The 26,862-nt window shown below is 37.2% G+C and overlaps 1 protein-coding gene across 3 annotated transcripts; it reads left to right on the top strand.

Annotated features, from left to right (window-relative positions):
- Positions 1-1,379: 1,379 nt before the first annotated feature.
- kita (KIT proto-oncogene, receptor tyrosine kinase a) lies at positions 1,380-26,603 on the top strand. Of its 3 annotated transcripts, none has more exons than XM_084431515.1 (21): positions 1,380-1,538; positions 5,709-5,969; positions 6,716-7,000; positions 7,819-7,958; positions 8,731-8,899; positions 9,204-9,390; positions 9,877-9,992; positions 10,493-10,607; positions 12,280-12,464; positions 15,780-15,886; positions 16,471-16,597; positions 17,068-17,172; positions 17,546-17,656; positions 17,740-17,878; positions 17,990-18,072; positions 18,690-18,820; positions 19,599-19,721; positions 20,633-20,744; positions 20,828-20,927; positions 22,252-22,357; positions 23,555-26,603. In XM_084431515.1, exons 1-21 carry the CDS (start codon positions 1,484-1,486, stop codon positions 23,726-23,728), a joined length of 2,931 nt encoding a protein of 976 aa, XP_084287641.1. In that variant the 5' UTR covers positions 1,380-1,483; the 3' UTR covers positions 23,729-26,603. The 3 variants fall into 3 exon arrangements, with proteins under 3 accessions (XP_084287641.1, XP_084287640.1, XP_084287639.1); XM_084431514.1 differs by having other exon boundaries at positions 6,713-7,000; XM_084431513.1 differs by having other exon boundaries at positions 6,701-7,000.
- Positions 26,604-26,862: the final 259 nt, after the last annotated feature.

Genomic DNA, 26,862 nt, shown 5'->3' with positions numbered 1-26,862 from the left:
TATCAGTATATCAGTTTCAGAGTGCAATGTTTTTGAGCATACACTCTTTTTGTATTTGAAACAAACTTCTGTTCAACTTCTTTCTGTTCATTCTACCCTGACTTAAATAACTGTTTGTGCCATATCATATACATATTTCCTAGCAGTCCTTATAGGTTTAAAAAAAAAAAAATTGTCATGTGAATTGTTTTTATGGTTTTTTTTCTGTTGTAATGCAATAGTCAGTAAAATTCAAGAATCATTCAAAGTCAATACATTTGACTTCCCTAAAGGTTTTATTTGGCTTGTCGAACTTGTTCAGCAGTTTTATTTCAGATTCAATATTGATGCTAAAAGAAAACAACAAATGTGTTTATCTCAGAGGCTGGAATGATGTCAAATCACAAGATATATGGAAGAATGGGAATACAGAAAAGACAACTTTTTTATAATTAAAAATGACTAGAGAGTCATGGAGAAATGGGGTAAATGGGGTGAAAGGGAGGTCAGGGGTGTCACATTGATCACAATGTCTTGGGTCACAAGTTTGGCTTTATTAGAGCATCTAAAGCAAGATGAGCAATAATAAAAGCATAAGATCAATGATGGCATTTTATAAACCAACACAAATTTTGTTCATAATGATGGATCTCCCATCAGGAGAGCAGATTAGTAGAGATATAGAGCTTGTCACAGACATGAATGACAAACAAACGCATAAAACAATGCCATCGTTATATCCACTCATTCGGTTATGCCTAATTTCTTCATTTCTCTTTATTCTCAGGCAAAATGAAAGGACTGCACAGATGAGACTCATCTCGATGGTTCCAACATTCATAAACACAGCCGTTTGTCACATTTAGTGATAACAGTGAAATAAATCAACGTTTTATGAAAAAGAATGGACATATACAACCTCTCTAAATTAGTCACCTATCACTTAATGCTGTAAATAAAATGGCTTGCCTGAGATAAGATAATGTGCCATTTTGTTTTGTAAAACAATTGTTAAGCAATCCTTTATTTCAGCAGATTAAAATGCAACTGATGGATTTTTCTGCTCTGATAACAATCCATGCTGGTCTGTAACAATTTAAATGTTTTAGTTTGTGTTAGGAATTTATCATTGCCAGATCGGCCTTATCAGTCACAGAGGAGCTTTTATTGAATTTGAAGGATGCCTGATAAATCCATTAGATAACCCCTTTCCATAGTTATCATAGTTTGTAATGGACAATTCAGAGTTCCTTCTGACAAGCCACGTGTCACCCTGTGGCACTAGTAACCTCTTTTGTGCGTCTCAGGTATGACTAGTGCTATTACTGTTGATGTTACCTCACTGTCCCCGCCCATGTTCGCTCGTCGTTCCGCATGACCCGCGCGCAGAGTACAAGGTAGAAAACAACGCTGGCCCTTTAAGACGGGAGTGATCGCTCGGCTGGCGACCGTTCCGCGGCATTATCGAGCTACCAACACACATGAGATAGATGGAATTATAACAATGGAATATCACTGCGTTCTGTTTACTGTTTTGTTGCAGTTAATCATCCAACCAGGTAGGATGAGTTTTATCATTTATTGGTCCTTTATGATCTCACATTGCTTTCCAAGTTTAGAGGAAAGATTCCAGAAAGTTGTTCATTGAAGACTAGGGATGTATATTGCACTTGCTGTAGATGTGAGGCAGCCTTGTTGAATTATTCTTTATGGCTATAACTCAAAACAAAACGGATATGCGATCATTCAGAGAATAATGTATGGACCTGTTGCTTTTTACTTTTAACTAATCTAGATGTAGGTTCTTTATAGAATCGTACTTTTTGGCTGTTATCACTAAACGACCCCATGTGTGCTCTCTTATTTTCCCTCATGATGAATATCACTGTCCATAAGGAGCTTTCGCACTTCGGTCCACCTTCTATCAGTGCAGAACTCTGAACATGAAACATTCTAACGCACGAGAATTCCCACTGATAATCCCAGTGAATCCTATCCTCTTCACTTGCCGTGTGGAGGCTCTACATACCATCAATTGAAGGGGTTACGGGATCATTGAAATAAGATACTGATCCGGAGCGCAGGTGAGAATGTAAAGTAAAGCCGATCCTCGCGCGCTGCTCTCAATTATTCATCTCTCAGGCTCGCGCGTGCCCGTCTTCGCGTCAAGTGTATAGGAATACGATGCTTGTTTCAGGTAGCCTATAATTAGCGAACGATGTGAAGGAAAGAGTGTTAACGCTGAACAAAATTGCACTTTGATATGATTAACTTTATATAGTTCAGATAGCATAACAGCTTGGTAAGAACTTGGGTGGCTTGACTCCGCTAAGCAAGCCCTAAGCCCCCCAAAAGGTTTAGAAAAAAATGCGGGTCTTACAGAATATTAAACTTTATAGGCCACACGTTATAGCCTACATATTTAATGCATAGCAACTTTTTCGTAACCAAAAAGCGGCAAACTTCATCTGAGGAGGTAGCCATAGCAACAGGCAGCTCGAGCACGTTACGTATCAGTAAAATTAAACAATTCGTGTTTTTTTTTTTTTAAATACTTCATTAGAGATTCACGTCACGCTTATGTTTAAGATGTCTTTATAATTGTGTCGCCAAACGTCGCGCGCTCAATTTGAGCCCCAGGCTATTGCATTGATGTGACGGTAGGCTGAAAAGACTCTGTAGCCTACGGTTAATTTGTTGGAACAGGTAGGCTTCAGTTTTTAAAAGGTGCCTTATATGGGTTTTCATTTGCAGTTAATTTTTATCTCATCCTATCAGCATGGATAGCTGTTACATGTAGCTAAATGATCGTCAATTCCAAAAGCCAGAGAAGTTGTTTTGCATGCTGCAGCTTGACTTTTTTTTTTTTTTTTTGCCTGCGAATGCTGCACCTCATGGTCATATCAGATGGTCTTTTGTGGTGGTCAGATAAAAAAAGATGATTATCTGGACTGCATCTGTTAACTGACCATTGCGCATCACGTGTCCAGACCTGTATACTTGGAAAACTCGTGCTTGGAAAAGATACCGCTTTTTGTCCTTTCAGCTGCTGTGATAAAGATTTTTTTTTTTTGGGGGGGGGTGATACATTCAAGTTTCCAAAAAAGGAACATACAGGCTAGCTTTCCTTTTTTGTTTGTTTGTTTGTTTGTTTGTTTGTTTGGGGGGGGGGGGAGAGAGGTCTGTAAGGTTCACTAATTTGAAATCCACCACAATGTGTTACTGTGTAGCCTATGGAGAAACCCGGTTATGTAAACCCAAGTCTTATTATGAAACATTTCAATGCATTCAAATGACCAGGTTTAAAGTGAGCGTGGACAATACTGAACACATGCGGTTAACTTTTGCTGTGGTTTTGGCATGAATCTGAAGATCAACTTTGTAACGCCAGAGGGCTTCACCGCTCAAGTGACTATTTTGCATCGGGTTCCTTCAAACAAATAGCGATACTTTCACATAATAACAGCCATGAGAAAACCATTTACATGGAAATATCCATAGGCTAGTTAACAGTAGAGTGCTCTGATATAGGCATAGGCCTACTGTACACTGTTTGAAATATAGAAATTACGCCCAGAAGTCAGTATTCTGGTGGGTGTCTGAATGGAGGTGGTCGTGCTATGTTCGGGCTAGTGCCCCTTGTGGCTGACGGTGGTAACGTAAGTTACGAAACTACAGCCAGATATAAATTATAGTACTTTTATCTAATATATACATTGGAAAATAAATTGGTGTAGGATTTACTTTGAAACAATTCGATTCGACTAAAATTTTATTTTCTTGTAAAACATAGTCCAATAATCTTTTTTTACAGTGTACAATTTCTTAAAAATGTATAAAAAATATATATTTAATAATAAAAGTGTGACCAGAGAACATGCACAGACCTTTATGGTCAACGTGATTTCACCAAGTACATCATGTTCCTGGATCAACATCTTTGCTGATCCTGGAACAACGTTCAAATCAACCAATCAGATTTGAGGGACAGTTCACAGCTTATGTGAAGTTTAGTTATACTTACAACCACAGGGTTAGGTGCTTCTACATCAGTATTATTCACCTATCATTTCCCTCTGATTGTAGTGATAATATATATAAGTGTGTCTGTATGTATGTGCTTATATTAAAATATATAAATAACAAATACTTAATAATAAAAATAATACAAATAAAGGGAGCAAGAGTAAGCAGTGAACAAAGGGCAAAAGTGCAAGTAAACATCTGTTTGGCAGGTAAAGGATTGCATGGATACTCAAAGATTATGTAGTAATAATAATGTGTACTCTTGGTTCCTGGAAACTGGTTTCTGTAGTTTTGATGGATATAGGCAAATTAAGGCAATCACGATTGTCAATGGTAATGTCTTCAAAATGTGTCCAAATAAGCAAATGTGACATATTTGCATCTCCTTTTTTCTCTCTTGTTTATAAGAACCTTTTTTCTTTTCTTTTTTTTTCTCTGATAACATGAGGGACAGGGGGTTGTAGAGTATGCAATGTTGCTTCCATAGTTGCTTCAGGCTAAAATGAGATAACATGATAAAAACGTGAACTGTGGTTTAGCCTGATGAGTAGCTTTCCCGATGCAAACTGTCACTCTATGACACGAAAACGGCATCTGCAAAGTCAGGTGCTTTTCCAGAGAAAACCCTAACAGAACAACTGTTAATGTTGACTTGTTTTCTCCAGTGAACACTGTCGACATCAAAATGACACATAAGAATCACTGCATGAAAGAAAAGCCTTAAACAATAACAAGACCAATTGGTCACGCACACACATAGAACCCAACCGTTTCTCTGGTAAATATTTAAACCATGCAAAGAGAGCTTTTATCTTGATTACGCCATTACGACACCATTATGAGTCTTTAAAAAAGAGGTGATGTAAAGGAACTGAATTTTCACTCAAAGCTAATGATGCTTGATAAAGATGATAGGATGCGAGATTAATAATGTTTGGACCTGGATGTATATTCAAAATGGAACCCTATTCTATTTTCTACTGCAGCCTTTTTTCCCCAAATGCTTGCTTTTCTCCAAGTATGTATTTTACTGTCATGCTACATAGGGTTTTTCAGTTTGATTATTTTCAAACCTTTACTTAAAACCTTACTTTTTTCCCCCTTTTCTTTGTATATTTCACCATTCTCCCAGTCATACGGGGTGGGGAGGACAATGACTCTTTTGTTGGTTTAAAACACTAATCTGTTGCTTTTAAGCCTTGTAGCTGTATAAGGCAACACATCACTTTGAATGGAGAATGATGCTGTACCAACCAAGAATTAGCACAGCCCTTGTAGACTTTTGTAGAATTGTCTAATGCCAAATGACCATTTCTAGAGAAATTAGAATGAGAGGAACTCAGAAGACATACTTTTTTGGATTGTTAAGTTGTGAAACTGTTTATTTCACACCATTAACTGTCATTTATGCAACTTACTTGAGTGGGATTTGATTTGTATGTGTGTATAAATGTGTATGTGCCTGGTATATTCTGTTTATCAATGTTGCTGTTTTTTTTTTTTTTTTTTTTTTGCAAAATCAGTAGGCCTACCATAGTATACTGGAGAGTTAAATGCATTTGACAAAATACAATGAAGTCTGCAGAGCTTCATAACTTGTCATGTTTACTTTAGAAATAATCTATCCTCTTGCAAGTTTATTAAGTGTTAAACTTCTTTATCTTCCAGCTGTGTGCCATGTTCACATTCTTGTTTCCTCTCAGGCAGGTCCAGGCCCACGATCACCCCAGAAGGACCCCGGCTTACAGTACCACTGAACGGCGACTTCAGCTTGCGCTGCCAGAGCAACAGTTCAGTGCGCTGGATGCGAGAAGACCGTCCCACGCGAATCTTGAAGGACGAACAAAGGCAGGGTCACCTAACAGTTTTTAAAGTGAGCAAAGCAGCCCCTCATCACATGGGCAAATATTCATGCCATGAGGAGCCGTCTGGTGAAAAGAGCTCCATCTATGTGTATGTAAAAGGTAAGTCAGCCTTCTGCATTCGCGAGTATCTTAATTGGGTGTAGTAAATTGTCTTGGCTGAATGACATGTCTGTAGGGCAGTATTTAAAGAAGTAATGAGGAACCCTCCTTTATGTGTGTACCTTGTCTTGTTATACCTTCGTGTGAGTGCAGCTACTGTACATTTTATGTTTGTACAAGCCTGTAGGAAACAGTAGGCTATATGTGTGATTAGATACTGTATAGTAATATACATACCGTATAGGTAATGTGTCTGCAACGTTACATGTGTTTGCATGATCTTATAGTACTTTCTAACACTCTCTCGCTCTCCCTCTCTTTCTATGAACACACACTCCAGCATCTCTCATCTTCCTGTGTGGTTCCATATTGTGCCAAAAACACACTTTAGGGGCCCTAAATACCCGCAATCAACTCTCTGTATTCACCTGTGACCTACATGGCCTTTAATATATATACAGTACATCTATGTCATGTGTTATTTCATGCATGTTCTTATAATCCCATATAATAGAATCTTCAAATTGATCCCTGGCAGTTTTGGAAGTGGACAGATTTACATGATTTTACAAATGTTTACACTGCAGATGTTGGTTATTTTTATTTGTTTATTAGGTATGATGGAGGGTAGTTTTCACTTTCACTCTATTTGTGACACTCTTTCTCTTTCCCTGAGCTGTAATGTCATGATCTAAGCCCCATTGGTTGTGTTTCATTGGTTTTTGATTTAGCATTCCTCTCAGCAGATCCTGAAAATCTCTTCAGGAGGAGCATCGTGTTTGACATTGTTGCGGGAGAAGGAGACACGGCCATGATCCCATGCTTGGCCACAGACCCAAATATGATGGAGTTGCACCTGGAAAAATGTGACGGACAGCCCCTTCCCAACAACCTGCGATATTCATCCAGCATCGAGACGGGCGTGGTGTTGGATGCTGTTAGGAAGGACTTTGAGGGATGTTACGTCTGCGTCGGGACTCTAGAAGGCGCCACGGTTAAATCCGGACAATATCAACTTAATGTCCGTCTTGGTGAGAAAAAAAGAGAGGCATTTATAAATATAAGGGCTGTCAAATTAGAGGGCTGTCAATAATGAATAAAAAAACCCACTGCAAATTAATTCAAGCTTGAAGTGCCATCTTCCCGAGAATGGGCAGCAGAGAATGAGTACGGAACCATTCATGCAGGATATGCTCCTGCGTTCAAAGCAGATGGTATACGCACATTACCATTCAAAGTTTGGCATCAATAAGATTTTTTTAAAGACATTAATATTGTACTATTATTCAGCAAGGATGCATTCAATTAATCAGAAGTGAGAGTAAAGACATTTATAATGTTACAGAATATTATTTCTAATAAACTCAGTTCATTGAACTTTCTATTCATCAAAGAATCCTAACAAATGGATCCCAGTTTCCACAAAACATTGATAATAATAAGAAATGTTTCTTGAGCAGAAAATCAGCATATTATAATGATTTCTGAAGGATCATGTGACACTGAAGACACTGAAAGTTTTAAATTATCATATTTTATAATATTACTGTTTTTGATCAAGTAAATGCAGTCTTGGTGAGCATAAGAGACCTCTTTCAAAAACATAAAAAAAATCTTACCAACCCCAAACTTTTGAATGGTAATTTATAGACTGATTGATTAATTAATCACCATATCATATAATTAGTTTGATTAAAAATGTAATTGATTGCCAGTCCAAATGCAATAACAAGTGGACACAGACAGACACCAGGCACGTGCATGTCCATGTCACCCCACTATACTTGTTCTTCCTTTCCCACATATTCCTGCTGCTTAGATACAATGCATCATACTTCTTTGCTTTTAGTTCCAGGCGCGCCTCCTCAGATCACACTGGGTCAGCCTCAAAGAGTGCTGCTCACTCAGGGGGAAAAGCTCTCCCTATCCTGCTCCACCTCAAATGTCAACAGCGACATCACAATCAAGTGGAAGGCTCCACGCGGAGTGGTAAGACAAAAACTAACCGGCTCTCACCTATTTACCTGAGCACACTGTGACACTCTTCATGACCATAACACACACATATATACAGTACATACTGCAGGCTTTATTATTGTAAACACATCAACCGCTTCAATCAATCAAGTAAAACCAATGTTTACGAAAAGCATACTTATAGAAAAGCATACAGTAGGTATGGGTGCACGTCCCAGTTAACCTACTTATGTTCTAATGTGTTTGTAGACTGAGTGTGAGTGTTTGTTCTTGATATTATGCCCAGAGACAAATTGGACCTTAATTGGTTCAAGGTACACCTCAAAATTCGAAATGATCATGTTTACACAGCAGCAGAATACGACTGTCAGCAGAGTCGTGTGTCATTCAGAAGTGAATTGAAAATGACATTTAAATTCCAATTTTGATTTATATTTTAATTGAGGTTGCAAACAGGATGCAGAATTTCAAATCGAAGTAGAATTAAAACTAACTCAAACTGAATGTTGTTTAAAGCCTTGTTTAAAAGTTTTGAGAAAAGTTTGAAGAGATGGATAGACGGATGGATGGACAGGTCCTCAGTCTTGCATTGAGACTAAACTGGCATCAGAGACTGATATTTGAGAGATGAATAACACGCTTTGTTTCATATAAAGATTATAAAAACAGCCACACCTACACATATAGACAACCACAAGCACTTTGCCCAAGACAAGGTCTATGCCTCATCTCTCCAGAGTTGCCCAATCAGCTTTGTGTCTGTTTTCTTTCTGCATGTGCCAAGCAACCGTCAGTGCAGCTGTCCTCGCGTCTCCTGACTGAGCCTATTTCTCACGTGAGGACCGCCATCCTCAGCCTGGGGTCTGTGACGACGCAGGATGCAGGGAGTTACAACTGTGAGGCCATGAACGAAAAAGGGACCAGTGCAAAGCCGATCTGGGTCGACATCTATGGTAGGTCTCTGTTGTTTCAAACACCATTTTCAATTTTGCACTCTATTTTAAGGTCCTTGTTACAGTCTAACTACGTATTTTAAGTGCTGAGTAATTTTAATTAACAACATGTGCTTACTATGTAATTAGAGTTAGCGTTTGAATGAGGTTATTTGCATGTAGTTATGCATAATTTACAGTTATTACTACAGTAAGTACATGTAACAAGGACACTGTGACATTAATTGTTACCAAAAAATCATGAGACTCTTTATTGAGACTGTTTCGAAGGATAAAATGATGTTTTATGTGTTTGTGTGTGTAGAAAAAGGCTTTATTAACCTAACAAGTGTGAATAACAGCACTAAGAGAGTGCGCGCTGGAGAAAGTCTGTCCCTGCGAGTGGTAATGGACGCTTACCCAAAACCTCATGCGTTTTCCTGGAGCTACAGGGGTGTAAAACTAACCAATACTACTGATCATGTCATTACCAGCCGGTCACATGGGAACAGGTATGATTTTGTAATGTTTTTTTACTCCTAACATTTCTTGTCTTTCATATGTAGCAATTGCTAGGGATGTGCATCATATTGGTACCATATCAGTTATCTGGACAATATTGGTTTTATATTATTATTGGAAATATTTGTCGATATTGTGCATTTAATTGTACTGTGTTTTTAAATTTAGATCACCTTTGCCATCATGTAACTCAGTTATAATTCATTTTTAAAAACACTAATAATTTAAAAGCATGTATCATCTTTAACAAATCTCTCAATATAATAGTTTTTTTTTAATACGGTGCATTATAATGTTGTGAAGCCTACATTCACTTGCGACATTTAAAGTGATTTACTTTTATTTATTTTTATAGGTTTATAGGTTATCAGCCATAACATGAAAATAATTATTGGCTCATCAGTATTATTCCATTAATTCAATGAACTTAAAAATACTTTAAGTAATTCATGTTTTTTTTTCTCTTTATTCAACAGTTACACCAGCGAGCTGAAACTAGTGCGTCTCAAGGTGTCAGAAAGCGGAGTTTACACATTTTCATGCTCAAACCGAGACACAACTGTTCATCAAACGTTCGAAGTCTATGTCATAAGTGAGTGAAAAAAATTGAATGCAAATGGCAAATATTTGCACTTTTCGCTTGCCAGAAAAGAGTATAGAACGTATGTGATTAGGACTTTTTGTGTGTATTCTTGTTCAGTAATAATCACTCATATTTCTTGGACATTGTGCTGGGTAAAATAACTTAATTGTCTAGGTAAGACCCTGGCTTAAAGCCCACTAACAATAGTAGAGGCCATGTAAAAACAGACATGAAAGGACTGCAAATAATACCTTTTATCATTATAATTTATCATCAATCATTTCCTTTTCAATTAGAATTATTGATCACCCATTATAAACGGATATCATTTTTCATCAAACAGGTCTCCCATTCGACCCACATTTTAAACAGTGAAATTTTTTATATCTGCCATTTTAGGTCAATTTGTCTATATTTTAGAAAGTAATCGCAAATGAGACAGCTGTACAAACATCCATCCCATGAACCAGAATTGTAAAACTGACCCTGAATTAATCTGTGACTGTTAGGTAAACCACAGATTGTGTCCTATGAGGGGCCGATTGATGGACAGGTGCGCTGTGCTGCAGAGGGTTACCCCACTCCTCAGATCAAGTGGTATTACTGTGACCAACCCCATTCCAGGTACGTGGCTTTCTACATTTTTGTTTGTTTCGAATACACCCACAATTTTGGAAAAGTTCCTACAATGGGCTTCCAAAGTTGGTTTCCACAATTAGCGGTACCTCCCTTGAGCAGCGTTAACATATTAGCTTCTCCAAGGGTACATTGTGACGCAGCGTGGATTAGCCACTTACCGTTAACTTGATGTTTGATGATTGGACAACAAAGCTTTAGCCTATTATTGATGGGGATAAGCAATTTGACTCTGTCATGATTGTGACTTCACAAAAGCGATTGGTTGCTATCAGTCATGTGACAACGCCTGACAACATGGGAACAAGCCACTCCCATGGGGCTGTTTATTCTTGGATAGTAACAGTGTTGACAGAACACCTTAGCACAGACTTAGTCACAAGCTTATCCAATCAATTCCTCATGGTGATCAAATGCGATCAGGATAAGATGACCTGCTTCAATTTGAGCATATAAACATGCAGTGCAATTTGTCTTTTGATCTTGTTCGTGTGATGCTTGCTTTATCTGTCACCGGTTTGGTGGTTTTCTCAGCAAACAGAGAAACATAATGAGAGGTTTCCACCATGCTAAATAAAGTAATTAACAATATCACTCAACAAGAAAGAGATGAATAAGAAATTTAAACCAGTTGAGATTATTTGTTCTGCCTTTATTTTAAAAGCTACCTTTGAACTCAACTCAGTAGCACTTCATTTTGAGAGCGGAGAGAGACAAAAAAAAATTGTACAAAAATTAAGCAAATAAATCAAAGCACTTGACAGCATTGCATTCCACTCTCATGTTTGTTTTTTTTATTTTTAAAAAGAGCCCTCGAGGTCTGTCACTTCACAGCTTGATATTTTGCATTCTTAAGCAAGAATCTATTTCACACATATCTGTACAAATCCGTCACAGACCCTGAATGCAGCGAGAGATGCTTATCATTATCCTTAGAGCATGCAATTGCGCTTAACATTTGATCTTAAGATCTACATAAAACGAAAATTGACCCCATATGCTCCTGGTGTTAGTGTGAACAATTCATGGGTGCATTTTTCAAAGAAAAATGTTACTCTTCGGAATATTTCCTCAAAATATAAAATGGGTTGCTATGGGCAGTTAATTTGACTTTAAAGCAGGGTTATTATCGTTAAGGAATTTCTTTTAATTGAAATAAAGTTTAATTTAGCTCAAATATAAATATTACATGAAAAATGTAAAACGAACTTAAAAAATTCTGCAACTAACTGAAATAAGTAGAATCATGAAAATTACTAAACTAACTGGATACTAAAATAATATTTAAATATAAATAAAAACTAATACAAATGAGTAATTTACTATGAACTGAAAATGAATACTTAAATATATAAATAAAATCTAATTCATAATGTTAATAAAAACTATAGTTGTATATAAATAATACTAAAAATAAAAATAATAAAACGCTGCTTTAAAGGCTATGAAAAAAGTACTGAATATTATCTTGAATATTAGGGTTATGAGCTTTTTTTTTTTTAAACATGTTTAGAACTGTGCATGAAAGACCTTTTTAGTAGTAGTATTTTTCAATAGTTCCTTTTATGGAGTGTTTCTGGGAAACAGTTCTACAAAGTAATTACATGTTCTTGAGAAGTGCAAGATTAAGAATTTACATCCGTGTTGCATGCTTCCTCAGGTGCTCTAATTTGCTGAATGCCACTCAGGAGGAGGAGGATGTTGTCACTGTCACCATGACAAGTCCTCCCTTTGGGAAAGGCGCAGTGGAGAGCCGTCTAAACATAACCAAGAACAATTATGCCACCCTTGAATGTGTGGCATCTGCCAATGGGGAAATCGTGTACACTCTTTTTTCCATCAGCGGTGAGCAAATAACTTCCCAAATCACACACACACACACACACACATACACACCCCTTCAGACATTGACTGAAGACTCTTGTTTGTAATTACTAAGTATCAGCCTCAGACGACTCCCACTACAGTCTGTTTGCTGACCCTCTGATCCATACTACTCACAAAACTGGAAAGCACTTTCATTATCTGCAGGATATAATCTGGTTGACTGATTTATGCAACTTCTGAGAGTTAGGGCACATTGAAGATGTTTTTTTATTTACCTGAATATATCTGAGATTTGATTTTATGAATTCAGACACTGGACCTTTGCATATCACATAGGCCTACACGCACACTGTCCCAGCGTGGCCTGTCTAGGTTTTGCTCATTTTTCACAGGTCTGGGTGTGTGTCTTTGCTTTGGTGTGCTAGTAGTAAACTATTCTGTTCATTTTGTTGACTTGTTTGTTTTTTGGTTGTCTTCCATCGTTGACTCTGAAGGTGTGTCTCAGTTCTCTCCCTAGTTAAGTAGTCATTGCACTGGCCAGGGAATCAGTCTGTCCCACGGTCCCACAGTATATTTCTAATGTGCATGAAAAGAAAACAATCCTGCAAACTTTAAATATTATACATGAAGTAGTGTTGAGGCCCGTTCACACCAAGGATGATAACTATAAAGATAACGATAAAGAAATAGTTCTAAAAATCTTTTTCAAAATGAAAGAATAGCAGAGTTCACACCACAGCTATAACGATAATTGCACAGAGAAATGAATCACTTTCAGAACGATTTTATCCAGCTGATGAATGATAAAAACATTGAGAGCCAATCAGAATCCTGAGCTCGAGCATTTAAATTGACAGACAAGAACGCGCTTAACATAAACAGAATGATATCGTCCGCTGGTGTGGACACTAATATAGTTATCGTTATAGGTATGAATATTTATATTTTAATCATTTTGTGCTTTTATTTTATTTTATTTGTTTTAAAGTATGCCCTTATGTACACTATTGTTCAAAAGTTTGGGGTAAGATTTTGATTATGCTCACCAAATCTGCATTTATTTGATCAAATAAAAAATATTAAACACAGTAGAATTGTGAAATACTTTTACAATTTAAAATAACTGTTTTCTATTTTAATATATTTTTAGTATGTAATTCATTTATTCATGACAAAGATGAATTTCCCGCTTCATTTCTCCAGTCTTTCAGAAATCATTTGAATATGCTGATTTGGAGCTCAAGAAACATTTCTTTCTTTTTTTGTGCTGCTATATATATTCTTACCCAAAACCTTTGAATGTTATATGTACATGATCTGTTCTGCCCATTAAAAGGAAATACAGAATATAGCGCATATTTCATAATGGCAGTGTACACCTACAATGAAGATGAAGAACCTTGACCTTCAGTCATCAGAGTCCCAATGTTTAGCCTTCATCTTATTCTTATGCACATCATAGAAAACGAGGAAGTGGAATGAGACTCAGAGACCTCGACCCAGGTGCTTCTGGTTTCCCAGGAATGGTTAAACAACCAAACGAGAGGAAACGCTCATCTCCTCACGTTCTATCCAGCTGTGCTTTATCTGCTGGCTGCATCTTTTTAAGGAAATCTAAACCAGCTGCCAACTCGCAGGTCACCACTCCTGCTCCAGCTCAACCTGTGTAGGCAGACTTTTTGGATAAGAGATATGCAGACTATTATATAAACAGAGGTGCAGAGTTTTATCCCTAATCTTGTTTCCATTGTAAACCTAGCATCACCAACTGTTGGGGATTATCTCAAGGGTTTTGGGGGGTTACGGTTTGGTTTGTTGCAAAACACCAAGTTTTTCCACCCCAGTTAGTGCTGGTATTATTTTTAAAGACAGAATAGTTAACAAAAGGTCATCCACGTTCAGCGTAGCTTGTGTCTGGTACAATTTTTTATTATTTTTATAATCCTGTCTTTGGTAAAAGTTGTTGACTACATTGCCTGTTTTTGCATTTTCTCAACTAAATTAGCTGGAAGGTTAAAAAACCTCTAGTTGAACGTTGACCTTTTTGTAGAGTCCATCAGGAGTTGTACTGGAGATTTTGAGGTTTGTGAGCATGAATTGAGTCCAGTTGCCTCAGGATGTGAGAACTGGTTTAGACTCTCAAGGTTTAGGCTGCAGCAGATCCAGGAAAACCAGTGGGACAATGAGCCTTAGGCTAGACTGTTAAAACTGTTCGACCTCAGCTGAACGAGATGCAAAAAAAAAAGAAAAAAGAAGTGTTTTGTTATGGTGTGTGTTGGTTTGTGGTAGGGCTTGATGGTATGCCTTGATGCAGTGGGATGATAGATGGATGGACGGGGAAGGATGGGGGGTGAGAGAGAGATAGAGAGAGGGAGCAGAAGAGGACTGTAAAAGCCAGTGGCAGGTTTACATGGGATTACTTACTGCAGAGTCTGCATTCTTTGACTTGAAATGGAGAGAAAGCTTCTTATAGCTTAAGAGCTTACTACACTGCTCAGAACAACACAGAAAAACAATAACACAACACACATGAACACATACACACACATTGCAAAAAAAAACACACTGCTATAGTTTCAAAATGTGAAAGAAAATTGAGTCACATAAATCTTCAGTAAAGAGTTTTACCTCAATTCATTAGTGAGTATTATTCACACCTCTTTAAATGCAAGCACTTAGGACATAATTCCACTATTTAGGTACTTATTCATTATTTTTGATGGGAATGTATTGTTATATAGGTATTCCAACAGTGTAAATAGCCTATTGTGGTTTTCTTTCAACATCTGTACTTAGTGCAATAATCATTTTTTATTTCCATTAATCCTCTGGCTCAAGTCCCAAGACAAGCATCAGATGGACGTGTGTGTTTTTTTTTTTTTTGTGCTAACAGAATTGATCCTCAGGGATGAGCCATGTATATTGATTATCCATCGGTGTCTGTGAGAGATTGCCTTCTTTACGCAAACACACTGTCTAGTGCAGTGATTCCCAACTGGTTCCAATCTGATTTGCAATCAAATTACACTTAATACATTTAAAAACATGATTACATTAATACTACATTACATTATTAATGTGATTAATATTAATTGAAATAATTTGAATGATAACACTAAATTTGATCCAAAAGTAGGGATGCACAATATATTGGCAACATATTGGTTATCAGTATTGCACAAGTATCTTTAATTGTTTCTAATATGTTTATATCATATCAGCCAGAATTTTAAATATTAGTGCATCCCTATAATTAAAAGGAACACATTTGTGTTTTGCAGTTAATGGAGTACATATGTTTTTAATGGCCACTGAATGCTTTAATCTTCACAGAGAACACTGTTCCTCATGAACTCTTCACACCGTTGCTCATCGGTTTTGTTGCCGCAGCTGTTATCCTTGTTCTCATCCTGATTGTGCTGTCCTACAAATACATGCAGGTAAAGTGTCATTCATTACATATAGCTTGTCTTCCAACACATGAAGTTCATGCATGCTGACTCACTGAGGTGTTTTACTTCTCTCCCTATTATAGTAATAAATATTGTAACCTACTGTTATTCTATAGCGTAACTTGTTTATGTTTATTTAATATTAAGCTTGATCCTCAAATTCAATGCAATTTACCTGTCACACCTGGCAGCCCTATCGCACTTCAGGGAAACTCTGAAACAATAAACACTCGAGTAAAAAAAATATTTACTTAGCATGTCATAAGACCTGATGCTTCACTGTGCAGTTTCGCACTGTTGCATAGGGGAGCTATTGGCTATATATGTATACACACACACGCACACACACCAAATTACTGTCCAAATTTGGGTTTGAATAATTGATGTGCATTTACACTAAGCTTTTATTAGTGGACTCTGTTTACTTTTGTCTATCAGAGCACCTCATTACACTTGCAGTAACTAGATCTAAAAGGTTGGTTATGCTTGTCTGAAAACGTCGCTCATTACTTATTTCTTCCCCCATCCCTCTTTCTTTCTCTCTCTCCCTCTCTCATGTCTGTCTCCAACAGAAACCTAAATACCAAATACAGTGGAAAGTCATAGAAGGTATTCATGGAAATAGCTACGTGTACATTGACCCTACCCAGCTTCCATACGACCACCAGTGGGAGTTTCCCAGAGATAAGCTGCGTTTTGGTGAGTGAAGTTCCTGAATCGGTCTGCTTTGACTTGTTGGGCCTCGTAAATCATATTCCAAATAATCGTTCTTATCTGGAAAATTTCTTTCGTTTATACGTTATGATTGGAAATGTTTACAAGGTTAGACGCACCAAAAAGCATGAAATCCTTTTGAATTTTTACAAAACATGGTTTGTATACATGGTTTATTGACACTGATAGCTAGCGCCTTGTGATCATATCTTCCCCATGAAGGAATAGCTGTATCCGTCAACAAACAGGATCCAACAGGATCTAGCATATCACGCTTCCCCAAAAGCCACACCTCCTTGGATTCAAAAACAAGTTAATGTTCCAGCTGAAAACTGGCTTTGGACCAGTTTCCAGGCTGATCCATTGATTGTAAACAACTTTATCAGGGAAAAGTGAAATTGATCCGTTCATGCTGTATCCATTTCTGAATCAGTTTTGCTTCCCTGCATCCCCAGGAAAAACTCTAGGATCTGGAGCATTTGGAAAGGTGGTGGAGGCCACTGCTTATGGGATGTCCAAAGCAGACACTGTGATGACTGTAGCTGTGAAGATGCTCAAACGTGAGTGAAAAGCAACAGAGACCATGTTCATAATTTTGAAATACGAGTAGCACAGTAACACCAAGGCGTGTTTAACCAGCATGTTTATTTAAGCAAATAAGGTAGTGTGTAATGACACACCAGAAAGTACACAAACATGCATGATTTGAAGAAAGGAGGTTAAACATTTCCAGTAACCCACAATTTTTGGTTCCTTGAACATTCTGGGAATAATGTTGATTTATGGTTTTAAACAGAATGTTCTTAGAACAATAACCAAAAGGGAACCATACACTAACATTAGGGGAACATTCTCTCTGTGTATTTTTATGTATTACTTTAAAGAAATTGTTTTTATTAATGCTTTTATTTGTCTTGGTCTTTTTTCCCGCAGCAAGTGCCCATGCCACTGAGAAAGAGGCTTTGATGTCTGAGCTAAAGGTGCTCAGTTATCTTGGCAACCATATTAACATTGTCAACCTGCTAGGGGCCTGCACTATAGGAGGTGAGAGGCTAAGGCTAGATATTCTTTTTCCAGGTTTGTGTGTATAGTGTTGTTCTTCATTACTGAAATGGTCTGTTGCACAGGTCCAACGCTAGTTATAACAGAGTACTGCTGTTTTGGTGACCTGCTGAACTTCCTGCGCAAAAGGAGAGAATCCTTCTACTTCTCTACACTGGGAGAAGACTCTTACTATAGAAACATCATGCTGCAGCCAGAACCAAAGTAAGTATGATCAATGCAACTGGTAGTTAGTTAGGAAAGTCATGATCAGTGCAACTGTGAAAGTGTGAACTGCTTTTGGGTTCACTAAATAGAGTTAATGTTTGATCACAGTGAGAGCAGGAATGGATACATGACCATGAAGCCCTCTGTATTGGGAATTCTGTCCTCAGAAAACAGAAGATCACTTAATAAAGGTTGGATCAATGTCTTGTGTCTTCTCATAACTTTTCTTTCCTGTTTTCTTGTCATCTCTTTTCATGTCATCTAATCTCTTCTTGTCCCATTTCATCTTGTCCTATATCTTTTTCTTTTTCTTTCCTCCTGTTTTTTCTCTCTGGTCTCATCTCTTTTTGTCTCATGACTCTCATATTGTCTTGTCCCTTATGTCTCATCTATTCTCCTTCTTTTCTTTTTTCTTGTCTGTTATCTTCTTTTCTCGTCTCATCTAACCTTCTGTCTCTCTTCTTAAGTTTTCTCTTTTCTTATCTTCTTCGTCTCTTTTGTTGTCTTCTCATCTCTTCTCATGTCATCTCATCTCTTGGTCTTGTGCCTTGTGATCTCATTTCATCTCTTCTTGTCTCACCTCCTCTTGTCTCGTGCCTTCTCTTCTTGCCCTGTCTCCTCTCATGTCATCTCATCTCTTTTCTTGTCTTGTCTCACTTCATCTTGTTTTGTCTTGTGCCTTGTCTTCTATTCTTGTCTGTTCTCGTCTCGTCTCACCTTGTACCTTCTTTTCTCGTCTCAGCTCTTTGTGTCTCATCTTATCTTGTCCCTTCTTGTCTATTCTTAACAGAATTTATCACCCCTTTAGGTGATTCATACAGCGATACGGATGCCGTCAGTGAGATTCTGCAGGAAGATGGCTTGACTCTGGACACTGAAGATCTTCTTAGCTTCTCCTACCAAGTAGCCAAAGGGATGGATTTTCTGGCATCCAAGAACGTGAGTGTTTTTTTTTTTTTGCATTCGTTCTTTCTGACGAATGTTGAGTTTTATATTCCGAGTGTTTGCAGTAATCCCATACTGCAGATCTCTCTTTTCCTCTACAATGCCATTGGCTCACATTCCATTACCTCTGCCCAGTCCTAGATCGGGTTACACAAAGTCATGCACAAATGCACACAAGTTGTCAAGCACATGCACACACTCATTCACAGAGGGTCATGCTGAGAAATATCACATTTCCCCACCTGGTCAGTAGGTCCAGTATTCAATTTAGTGGAAGGAAACTAAATTAGTCCCGCTGTTAAGTGGGCATGTGAGTTTTCTGTCAGTGAATTCATTTCAGCACCTCAACGCTAACTTAGAATATGGTATTTCCAACACTTTTTTGCTAATGAGGTTTTGAATATTGACACTGTTATTGTAAATATGTGACAGTCCTGACATATGAAAGCAATATTAAGCAAAACCTTTACAAGGGAAGCCAGTCCACTTGGTGGTCACTTTGTTAGTGCCTCCAGGACACTAAATTCTATGCAGCTAACAGGCATTAGTTGTATCGTAACCACAGTTGTATCGTAAATTTAGCTTCTTTTGCTCAAATCAGGATAAAAAACAAGACATCCATTAATACGGCCAGTTTCTCCCATTCATTTTTCTACAGTATAAGTGGTCTGTCTCTATCCCTTGTACTGTCTCTGTTTTAATACATAACATATTAGTGTGTATGATGGCTAGTATTTCTTCATGTGTGTTTATTGTATGCGTGTTTGTGCAGTGTATTCACAGAGACCTGGCAGCCAGAAACATTCTCCTCACCCAAGGCCGAGTGGCCAAGATCTGTGACTTTGGACTAGCCCGAGACATCACTACTGACTCAAACTATGTTGTTAAGGGCAATGTAAGTATAAACTGTCATTACATGCTGCGACATATAAACAACTTTAACCTTAACTTTATTTTATTTGTTGATTTTCCCACTAGGTTTTGCATGTCACACTGTATACTAATTATCGGATTAAGTGAATAGTCAAGCACAGATCATAGTTTTCTTACGTGATGCTTGATTTAGGAACCAGAGCTTAACTACACATAATCATGAAAAGCTGTGGAAAAAAGAATGTGTAATCCATAAATAAGACACTTCCTTTTTGGATGCTTTTACTTTGCTTTGGTGCACTGCTAATGGCTGTCATCCAACATTGTCAAACCCTCTTCTTAAATCTATTCTGTGGGTGTTGGATGTGCTTTATCCAAAGAGCTTACTGCGAAGAAATCCCTGCTAAAGCAAAATGACAATGTTCAGTTTAAAATACAAGAGCTTTTATTCATGTTGAGACATGTACTAGGCGTGAATTACCCAGTGTCTTACAATGGCAAGAGGTTGATGCAAAACAAGCCGGGAACGGGGTAATTTCTGCAATTTTAAGACAGTTGATTTATTTTCCAGAATTTGCATAAAGCATAATGCTAATGCTGCTATAATATTCTACTACTCCATTTGCATCTTGGATTCATGGTCTAAAAGAAGCCCAAAGCAACAAACAGTCAAGCAAACTTGGACTATAGTGTTGATAGTCTTTGAGTTCGTATTCTTTATTCCGCAACCAAGTCAGGTAATGTCAATCTATCGCTTGCTAACTAGAACAAAACTGTATGATTGAGGACGTTTCCAAGCACAGCTTTTGATTGTAAATTGTTTCAGTGGTAGTCACAGACTGAATCCTTCAAGTAATGTGTGTTGTACTGCATGCCTCCATGCTCTACCTATGTTGTTAAGGAATGTATTTAATGAGGATATTCTCTGCACAGGCCCGTCTTCCAGTGAAGTGGATGTCCCCCGAGAGCATCTTTGAGTGTGTGTACACCTTTGAGAGTGATGTTTGGTCTTATGGCATCCTGCTGTGGGAGATCTTCTCCCTCGGTAAGTTAAACTTATCTCATAATTATTTTGACTTGGCATGATATACTGCTTTTAATCCAAATATTAATAATGTGCGTCTTTAGGGAGCAGTCCTTACCCGGGCATGCCTGTGGACTCTAAATTCTATAAGATGATCAAGGAAGGATACCGAATGGAGTCACCAGAGTTTTCCCCAAGTGAAATGTAAGACTGAGCTTTAATTAGTTAAAATACATTTCTGTAGATAAACATGTCATGTAACATGTAAACATATGATATTGGCATTCATAAACGAAAATTGAAACCAAGACATCGAAAACTGAAATAAAATAGAAATTTCAACTTAAATGAAAATGAAAAACTAAAATGAAACGAAACGAAACTAACAACAGTTACTGAAAACTAACTGAAATAAAAGAATAATTAGCAAAAATAAATAATTGTTTTCGTAATTAATAAGCTCTCATCCTGTACCGGAAAATCACGTTTTACCATTGGACTTTATTTTTCAATTTAAACATGCTCTAGACGGACATGTATGACCATTGCGCTCTCTCGTTTTTCAAAGCAAAAACGCTTTCTGTGTGATCCAGCCCTAAGAAGCAGAAATGGCCAAATAAGCATTTCCATCATGCCTAGACCATGTGAAAATACAGCTGTACCATAAAGGGTTAGTTCACCCAAAATTCTGTCATTAATTACTCACCCTTAATTACTTGTTCCAACCCTGCAAGACTTTCGTTCATCTTTGGAACACAAATTAAGATATTTTTTATTAAATCTGAGAGCTGGATCACTCCTCCATAGGCTTCTATGGGATCGAAACTTGCCGGGCCAGAAAGTTAGTAAAGACAATGTTTAAAATAGTCCAAGTGACTACAGTGGCTCAACCATAAGTTTATCAAGCGACGAGAATAATTTTTTTGCGCAAAAAAAAACAAACAAAAATAACGACTTTATACATAGTTTGCGTAGTGTAACAGCGCAGCGCTTCTCTGTTGTACATCAGAACGTAGGCTCACTATTGGCCGACGCTGTTCATGTGTGTGACAGAAAGAGACGTGCCCACATAGAAGAAACTGAGCAGAAAACAAATAGCATGTCTAGCCCACAAATAGACTTACATTTTCAGAGTAGAAGTAAACTAAATGTCTGGTCTGAATAGAACTTATGAACATGAGTATAGCTATGAGTATATGATATAAAAATGTGCAATAGACAAAATGCATAAATGGATCAATACCAGAAAAAATATTTAAAAGGATTAATCATAGAAATAACCATAAAATAATAATATTAAAATATTTTGGATTTTTTCTTATACACCACATTTAACAAGATTTCATCTATAATATGAATGAGTATTTATTTTTACTTTTTAATTTTTGCATTTGTTTGGTTCTTTGTTCAATCTGAAATTGATAGGAAATTTGAAAATAATATTAAAATAATTTAACTAATTTAAAAATGCAAAACTATAATAACCTTGCAATGTTCCCAATAAAACCAGCGTGTGTTGTTGTTTCAGGTACGAGATCATGCACTCATGCTGGGATGCCGACCCCTTCAAGAGACCCTCATTTAGCAAGATAGTGGAGAAAATCGAACAGCAAATCTCAGACAGCACCAAACACGTATGTCTTTCTTATTTTTTTCCTTTTTAGAACACAAAACATTGTAAAAGTATAACTGAGGGGTTACATATGCATGGATCAATGACATGATGCTATAAATTTTTGCAAAAGTATATTGAAAATGCAGTTTATACAATGATTTGAAACATGATAAACATGTTTTTAGGAGGGTGGAGCATAAAGTCGAAAAAGAAAGAGATACAATATTATATATGATATACTAATGAAGAAAAAAGCCTCATTAAAAGAATGCCTCAATATAATCTTTATTAATTGTGTTAATATTTGTTTAAAAAAAAACCACATGAAGCATATAAAAATGGTATCATAGAGAAGACCCCCACATGACTGTCAAAGTGTCATAAGATATCAGAAATAATTTGATCTTTTAATGATAAGGCAAGGTTAGTTCAGGTTGTGAAATGCCATGGTGTGCGACTCCCTAAAAACATTAAAGGTGCAATAGGGGATCTGGGAAATGCTAACTTTAGCCTGCAAATCGCAGTCCAAAGCAACAGACCAGAAGCGAGACGACCAGAGACAACGTTATTGGATTATATCATGTATCATTCACCGGTGAGAAAACTTTACAGTACAGTAAGTAACAGTACTACAATAAGCGTACGTGAAACGTGCTGATGGCAAATGATTCAGTCTGCGCCTGTTCACGCAGAAATCATACATCATCAGAGTCACTCCATACGTGGCATGCAAAAACACGTTGACTGACGGAGCACATGCTATTGTTTAATTCGGACCGAATGCAATGATCGAACGAACATTTTATGGTCCTACGCCTTCCACAGATGATATATATTTCTAAAAAATATATTTAGACCTCTTAACATAGTGATTGCTATCAGGATATGAGGAGACTTTCAACCAGCATAAACCAAAAAATGTTTCTGTAGAGAATCACCTATTGCACCTTTAATTAATAAATCATGATATTTGTATACTTTTTACCTTGAAAATATATTTAAAAGCTGTTTTGAAAATTAGTCACATGTATTCATGGTGTAAAGAAAATGTTCCTATTTTTCTCTTCTCACTTTATATCACATAACATTTTCATTTCTACAAAAAAAAACAGATGTGAATACAAATGTTACTTTTCTCAGAACTTGACAGTAGATTTATTTTTTTTAAATGTCATTTTCTTTGTGGTGGACACCACATCTCCTTTCTCTTCTTCAGATTTACTTAAACTTCAGCTCCAGGTTGCCTGTTGCTCCGGGACCCCGTGAGGAATCCAGCTCTCCTGTCCAGCGGCTAAACTCAGTAGGCAGTCACAGTACCGCCACTCAGCCCCTGCTGTCCAACAATGATGTCTTCTTGGAAGGGACAGGTTCACATCACCCTCCAGTGTGAAGATCTGATTCCAAGCAAAAAAGCAGGCATTCTAACAGATGCCATTCATCTACTGAGACCCTTCGCCTTAGCTAAGCGTCATTGTAGCTGTCTGACATGCATGAGGACTTTGGTGGAAAACACTGATCAAAAATCTCTTTTAGGGTCCAAGAGCAGTCGTATTCTTTCCATTCACCTTTCTCGCAGATTGTGTATATAAGCCCCCCTGCCAGAAAGGACAGTGATGGTGTGCTTTCCTTTTATATTTCATGTATTCATTTCTTTGGAGTTGTGGGACATCAAACTTTTGAGACAGCTAATAATCCATGCTGGTATCATCCCATGGTACTATATCTTCAATGTGAGTCTGCAGGAGGACTGAACTTTTTTTTTTCTTTTTTTATCCCTTTATTATATGGGATATATAAACACAATAATGCTTATTTTGCTAATTGTCAAGTCTTTACAAGTGACAGAAGTCAAACAGGCTGTTTCAAGTCAGAGACTAGTAAAATCATGATGGATCACTATGAAACAATTGGAAGTTAGACTTTCCCAAACCATCTCTGAAGTCTTGGCGTTCAATTTGATGTGATCGTTTAGCCGAAAATGCATTACAACGCACCTTTAAGATATTGTAACACTCGTGTGTTGAATATGTCAGACTGTCAGTAGTAAAAGAGCCTGGCGTGAGAGTAAATCCCACTTATTTTACTATCAAATATTTTGCAGGTCTTTCCAATAAATTCATAAATTCAAATATCAAACACAAAACGCTACACTATTTGGAAATGATATGTATAAGCAGCAATAACTCTGTAACTTTGACAGCATGATCATGTTGCTGCACAAGCCAAAAACAAGCTACTTGATGCATGTTGCATTTGGAATAGTATTTTGTCAGTTGGCAGCTGAATCTGTAAGACATTTTACGTTTAAATAGACCAAATTAAGGTACATTTCAGTACGCTGTCAGGAAAGGTGTTGAGACACGAAGAGGCAATTCATCAAAGTTCATTGTTTACTTTAAACACTCAGCGATATTTTGATTCCACAGCAGTATTATATTATTGGCTTGTGTCGTCTTTTCGTTTTCCAAGAAATGTAATTTGGGACAGCAAAATGATCCAGTCAAGCAGTAATTCAAGCTTGACGAATCAAACTTTTAGACAGTGTTTCTTTTAGGGATCACTTGAAACAGTTTCTTCCTCTTCTCCTGTGTGTTTTAAGGAAAATAATTGGTAAATAAAATACTTATTTCATTTGTATGGCACAGACATAGCTTGTTTCAACAAACTGAAAATGCTTCTTTGAGTAGTTTTATGTATGATGTGGTTCCAGAATGGTGGACTGTAGAAGATCAGTAGCATCTGTAGCATTGGTTCTGTTCTTTATTCCAGAAAAAAATGGGAGTGATTCCACATTTTATCTTTCATGAAACTGGAAGAGTAGTGCTCTTTTGTATATTTGTAATGGTTTTGCTCAGTTTCTGTGTTGCGTCTAATTTTGTGCATAAAAAGTAAGGTGGGGGTCTGGTAGTTTCAAGGAGAGACCGCTCTGAGATGGCATCGTCGTTCTGCTTTCTTGTGTTTGTGGAAATCGCTGGTTATCATTTCCTACAGACTTGACTCAGTTAATCTTACTTCTACTTACCACACCAACTGTTGTGCCTGAAATGTTTTCTCCGCTCTTTAGCCAATGAGAATCGTGCTGTTGAAGGTTGAGCCAATAGAAAGCTGCTGCTGCTGTGTAGAAATGGGTGCCAATGGCTTCTTGATCTCTGTAGAATTAGCCAATGAAGGATCTGCCAATAGACGGGTGGCTTTCAGACCTAGGGCAAAAAGAGTGGCTTTCTGTTACTTAGATGAGCCAATAGGATTCTCATTCCACTGCCAAAAGGAAAAAGGGCAGAGTATTCGTCCGAATATGAGCTAGGTACTGAATGATTCAGTCGACACCAACCGCAGTACTCATAGCTGTGCAAACATCAGTAGTCTGGGCACTCAGTCAGTAGCTCGTTTTCCAGGTCTCCGTCTGTTCTTTGTGTCCAGCTGCTTCCTCCGGCGGATGTCTCACTTCCACAAAGACTCAGCCGGGGAGATCCAACTCAGCCCGTATCCCATCTCCACCGCTCGTTTTCACCACACTGGGACATTGTTCCTGTTGTGCACTGGCTTTTGCTTGCATTTGCGCTAATGAGTTTTGTGCATCTGTGTGAGCGTGTATGAATGTGTAAATGCAGGTCATTTGCTGTTAAAATCTGATGGGTTCCTCCAATAGAACGACTGTAGTTAATGAACTTCAGATTGTCTGAATTATAGCGCTGAAGCAATCGATGTTCAGCCTGGTACATACATACCATCACTGTTTGCTCTTTTCTTGTATGTAAATAATATATATATGTAAATCAAAATGTTGCTTCTTGTTTTGTTATCACGGTACGTTCTCTCATGTGCTGCATATATTTTTGTATGTTACAGTTTGTCACTTCCATGTAATTTCACGTTATCATCTTCTGTCATTATTTTGCCTCTTGATTCATTTATTCATAAGTGCAGTTTTCAGACACACACCAGGTACAGTTGGTTATATTTAATCCATTTATATTATATTCAGCGTTGCTTGTTATTTCAGTATTTTCAGTGTTTGCATTTTTGATGAAAGGAGGAACACATGAAAATAAACAGATGGTCCAGGAATCCCATTTGTGACCGCATAGTCACTACAGTTCTCATATGCATTTTGAAATGATTGAAAGGTGTTTTGCCCCAGAAAAGATTGTTTAATGTATTTTATTGTATATTTATTTTACAGTTTTTATTTTGAAGACAAATGTGCAAATCCTGTGTGTAGCTCTTGTTACTTCAGTATGTAAATAAATAACTGAAACTATGAATCTTGCAGTTATTAAGATTATTAGCTCCATCATGGAGCAATATTATTGGTGTTCTTTAAAAAAATAAATACATAAATACATTTTAAAAACACTGTGAGACATTACTTTGAAAACTAAATGTTTAAAAAAATAGACTACATGTGTTTTCGAAAGATCTTCAAGGGGGTCCATTGAAAAGTAAAAAGAAGTACAACAAATATATACGTAAAATAACAAATGTCCTATTTGAAATGTTATTGTTTTATTCTGAAATCATAAT

Source organism: Rutilus rutilus (assembly GCF_951802725.1).
Source record: "Rutilus rutilus genome assembly, chromosome: 15".
Classification (NCBI taxonomy): Eukaryota; Metazoa; Chordata; class Actinopteri; order Cypriniformes; family Leuciscidae; genus Rutilus; species Rutilus rutilus.
Note: the sequence above shows the minus strand (reverse complement) of the source record. Positions and strands in the feature narration are given on the sequence as shown.

Bases quoted from the DNA above. Each gene is read 5' to 3' on its own strand.
- kita (XM_084431513.1), top strand. From the start codon at position 1,484: ATGGAATATCACTGCGTTCTGTTTACTGTTTTGTTGCAGTTAATCATC. The intron at 8,900-9,203 runs GTAGGTCTCTGT...TTGTGTGTGTAG, and splicing joins GATCTGGGTCGACATCTATG to AAAAAGGCTTTATTAACCTA. The intron at 19,722-20,632 runs GTAAGTATAAAC...TTCTCTGCACAG, and splicing joins ACTATGTTGTTAAGGGCAAT to GCCCGTCTTCCAGTGAAGTG.